The sequence below is a fragment of the Papaver somniferum genome, unplaced genomic scaffold, assembly GCF_003573695.1.
Source record: "Papaver somniferum cultivar HN1 unplaced genomic scaffold, ASM357369v1 unplaced-scaffold_142, whole genome shotgun sequence".
NCBI lineage: Eukaryota > Viridiplantae > Streptophyta > Magnoliopsida > Ranunculales > Papaveraceae > Papaver > Papaver somniferum.
In genome coordinates this window covers 1-4,519 of record NW_020623489.1, presented here as the reverse complement: position 1 = coordinate 4,519, position 4,519 = coordinate 1, and the positions used below count along the sequence as shown (strand labels likewise).

General features: G+C 33.2%; 1 protein-coding gene across 1 annotated transcript; it reads right to left on the bottom strand.

Annotated features, from left to right (window-relative positions):
- Window positions 1–3,203: 3,203 nt before the first annotated feature.
- LOC113335383 (intracellular ribonuclease LX-like) lies at window positions 3,204–3,859 on the bottom strand. Its single transcript, XM_026581443.1, has 2 exons — window positions 3,801–3,859; window positions 3,204–3,718 (listed from the first exon to the last, which is right to left on the bottom strand). The coding sequence occupies exon 2, from the start codon at window positions 3,692–3,694 to the stop codon at window positions 3,287–3,289; it is 408 nt and encodes a 135-aa protein (XP_026437228.1). The 5' UTR covers window positions 3,695–3,718; window positions 3,801–3,859; the 3' UTR covers window positions 3,204–3,286.
- Between the last annotated feature and the right edge of the window lie 660 nt (window positions 3,860–4,519).

Here is a 4,519-nt window from a genome sequence, read left to right as displayed (position 1 = left end):
CAAGAATGAAAATTAAAATGATCGACGTACCATATTTCGTTTGATCCACTCGTACGAATCAAGAAAAAGATCTTGATGGTTGATATTATATTTGGGATGTTCATACGGATTGAGAAGTAAGTGTGTTTCTGTTAGTGCTAATATGAACTCATGTATCCGGTTTTGTTATCAACATTCGAAACGAAAAAAAATCCAAAAAAAATATTAATAAATTTAGGACATTGTTATCGACATTATGATATAAAAAATCCAAAAAATACATAAGAATGAATCTGGAAAATGAAAAATGAAATTGATAATTGGTGTGTTTCTTTGTGTTTTTGTGCTATCTCTGTGTGTTTCCGGTTTGAATTTCGACTAGTCACATAGGTCATGAAGTAATTTCTACTAGTCATATAGTTCATGAAGTAATTTCTAATATTCATTACCGATAAATATGAAGATCAGTATCGATTTGAACTTCAAATTTGGTATAACGGCATAGGAACTATGAACCAAGAAGTTCCGGGAGGGTTCTGGCTTCAAACTTAGCATGATACATCATATTTATCGATAAATATGAAGCTCAGTGTCGATTCGAACTTCAAATTCGGTATAACGACATAGAAACTATGAACCACAAAGCTTCAAGAGGGTTTTGACTTCAAACTTAGCATGATACATCATCAAAATCGATAAATATGAAGCTCAATGCCGACTTGAACTTCAAATTCGGTATAACGACAACGACACTATGAACCAAGAAGCTCTAGGAGGGTTCTGACTTCAAACTTAGAAGGATACATCATCAAAATAGATAAATATGAATCTCAATGTCGATTCGTACTTTAAATGTGGTATAATGGCATACAAACTATGAACCACGAAGCTTCAGAAGGGTTTTGACTTCAAACTTAGCATGATACATCATCGAAATCATTAAATATGAAGCTCAATGTCTATTCGAACTTCAAATTCGGTATAACACACTATCATACTACTTGAACCAGCTTTGTCATTGATACCACCGCCCATATTTTCAGATCTGAAAATGACGAGTTCTGTGGTGTTGAAGACATTTATTTATGGTGAAGAAGATAAGGTTGCATACGGATTATGAAAATCTTTGGACGATAAAGATTTGATTTAAGATTGTCATATGGATCAAGGAAAGTGTGTTTTCTTGATGTTTTCTCTTTGTCCTTTTGTGCTTTCTCTTTCTGCTTCGCACATATTAGATATGCAGTCTGTCTCTACTTCTATTTCTTCGGTTTCGATTTAAATTAGACCGGCCCTGTTATCCGAAAACTACTGTTTGGTTTATACAAGTGCATCTCAATCGATCGACCTAAGTCGATTTCGCCACATTGTTATCTATCAAATAAACCGAATTTTCGTGGCTTCACTTAATTTCACTTGTTATTTTTCAATCTTACCCAATGTCAATCGGCCTCACTCAGATTTTCCCAAAAATTATTAGGTTCTTTAGTTATCTATCATTTTAATTGAATGTTCATCGACCTTAATTAATTAAAGACATTATTTATCAATCTTGTCCAATGTTATTGGATCTCACTCAATTTTTCTTAGATTCCATGAGTTTATATGGTTATCGATCAAATAAACTAAAATTCCTTCGTTTTGACTTAATCTTACCCAATATCGTTGGACCTCACTCAGTTTCTCTTAGATAGATTGGTTTATCTAGTTATCCCTTATTTTAACTGAATGTCCATCGACCTTTGTGTATTTCACCCTTTATCTATCAATATTATCCAATTCGCTCGGCCTTATTCAATTTCTCTTACATAAATTGGTTTATCCAGTTATCCATTATTTTAACTGAATGTCCATCAATAGTTCACCGAGGATGGGAACTACTGACAGTAAATCGGGAAAATTGACCGATTTTTCCACCGATTTTTTGAAGAAAAAAAAGAATTAATGATATAATTTTAAAATTTTCAAGGTTTTGATAAAACACCTAAATCAATTTCATGTTAAATCATAGGAATCAGATTTTTCCGATTCTTTCTTTTCTCTGTCCCAATTTTTTTTTTAATCACGAAATTAGGATATAAATAGTATTTAAGATCATACAAATTGTGCTAATTACAAAACGGACAAGGAATACGATTTTTCAAATTTATCTGGCCAATATAAAGTCAAGAGCTAGGTAATGATTGGAAACAAATTCGGTAATTACCTTCGGCATTCAATTAGATAGAATTTCGAGTAATGTATTAGAAATGGACGGGAATGAAGAAGTGAATTATTATCGTAGAAAATATGTAGAACATATAAATTTTAAATTAAATACTACGAATGTGTATAAATCAATTGAATGAAAATGATTAGCAAAATGAGAAAGAATGGGAAACCCACCTCGTCAAATTACTATAGTACTTCTATTGGAAACTCACCTCGTAAAATTTCTACAAATCAAAATTAAACAACTCAATATCAAACATCAAACACTAGATTGGTGATCGCTTCCCTTTCCCATTATTAGAATCATCCACTTTCCCTTTCCCATTATTACAAATCAAAATGAGAATGCATTGTTGCAGATCGACATTTTGCCCTTATAAGTGCAAATACATATCACTCACACTTACAAGCTCGGTTCTTTCGGCGTTTCTTACATAAATCTCACTGTTTGTGACACTTTTTGAAGGTTCTTTATTGTTTATGTAGGACGAATTGTGGTGCGCGACTGCAGAGATGATGGCAAGCAATGACCGGACTGTGTACAAAGCTTTTTGGAGGATTGAGTCAAGTTGCAGTTCAAAAATGTTGGTTCCTGATAAATTTTCATTTAATCGATTGTGAAATTCTTTTACACCAAAAAATGAGTTCCTTAGAATTAAATTCTTTTATTTATTTTAGAGGGAGACAAAAGATATTGAAGTATTAAGCATTACTTCTACTGTTAGAAAAAATTTAAGAGATTGCTTGTAGTCAATGATAACTAATGTTTTCCAATTAATTAAGCATATGTTCAATGAAGTAGATGAGTGTATCGTGCATCCATATACATTCGAAATACTGCAACACTAAACTCTTTTAGTTTAACATATCCAATCCATTCAAAAAGGGATCATAGTCGAAAATATTCAAGTACTGCATAATTTGAATAACAAAGATAACTTACTAACACAGTAATAGAGAGAAGATGATACAGGAAAGCTTACTACCAAAAAACGTAAATGATAAGGGGAAAGTTTATTATTGCCAAGCTTACACGAAATCAAATATCTTAGACCGCTTTCCTCTATTAAATATTAATTATCTAAAAAAAATTGACTCATTCGTACGGAAAGACCATGGGAATGTTGGTATTGCACTCTGATTGCTTTGGGTGGTCAATTGCAGACCATTTGCCTCCTTTATAGCGATAATAAATGCCAATTTCTTGCAACTGTTGGTCATCATCCTTGTTGGTGTTGCACTTCACAAACACAATGATATTTTTCTCAGCATGAACGCCTCTTTCCAAATCCCTCACACTAAGAGTTTGGGTAGGTCCAGGAGGGAAACGTGTGAGTATAACACCGGTTATTTCTTGCTTCTCAAATAGGTTTACCGCCTCTGAAAAATAACAACCTTGAGACCAGCCAGTATACTGGCCATGACGAACCCACTCATGCGACCAGAAATAAGCGTCATTTACTTCTCCATTATGAAGATCCATGCTTGCCCAACACTTTTTCATCTTCTCTTGAACTTTCTTATTTATCTGTTCACAAAATAAAATAAAATAATTAGTACTCCGACGAAAACCGAGCAGAAAAATTCTGTACAAAATCACATAACATTACCTTTCTTGTTTTGTACACAGTGTTCACTAATGGTCGTCCCTGATTATATCCATTGTCCCTCCATAAACCATGGATGGTAAATTCTTTTGGAATATCAGGTCTGCAATCAATGTTGGCAAAAGTATTACATCTTGAATAACCCCACTGTACTCTTAGTTCGAAGGAAGCATCTCCACCGATATAGTAGGCCTGTTTAAAAACTACAAATAGTAAGTGAAAATATTGGTTTAAAAAACTATCAAGCTACACAGTATCACTAGTTCTTACTTGACGTATTTTATCTTCTTCATCCACAGGGCAATAGGCGTCGTCAATCTCCTCTGAAGCAACCATTACCAATAGTCTAATAGAAAGAAACAAGGCAAATAATAATTGACTTTTCATTATATATATAAATAGTTTATGCAGTTTGTGATTTTGCTCGGATACAACTCTCAAAAAGAAAAAAATGGATTTATGATTTAATTCTTAATCCAAAAGAGCTGCCACAATCGTGTATATATATATATATGCTTTAAAAAAAGAAAAATTACATGACTTACCTATCTATAAGAAGAAAAATTACATGACTCAACTAAGTAGAAAGGGAAGAACAAGCGCATGACTGACCCGCTAAAAATTTCCTCCCATTTAGGGAAGGCTAGCTAGAGAGGCTATTAAGAAAATCAACGACAAGTACACGTGAAAATTTCCTCCCATTTTGGGTTCAGTAGTTGTTG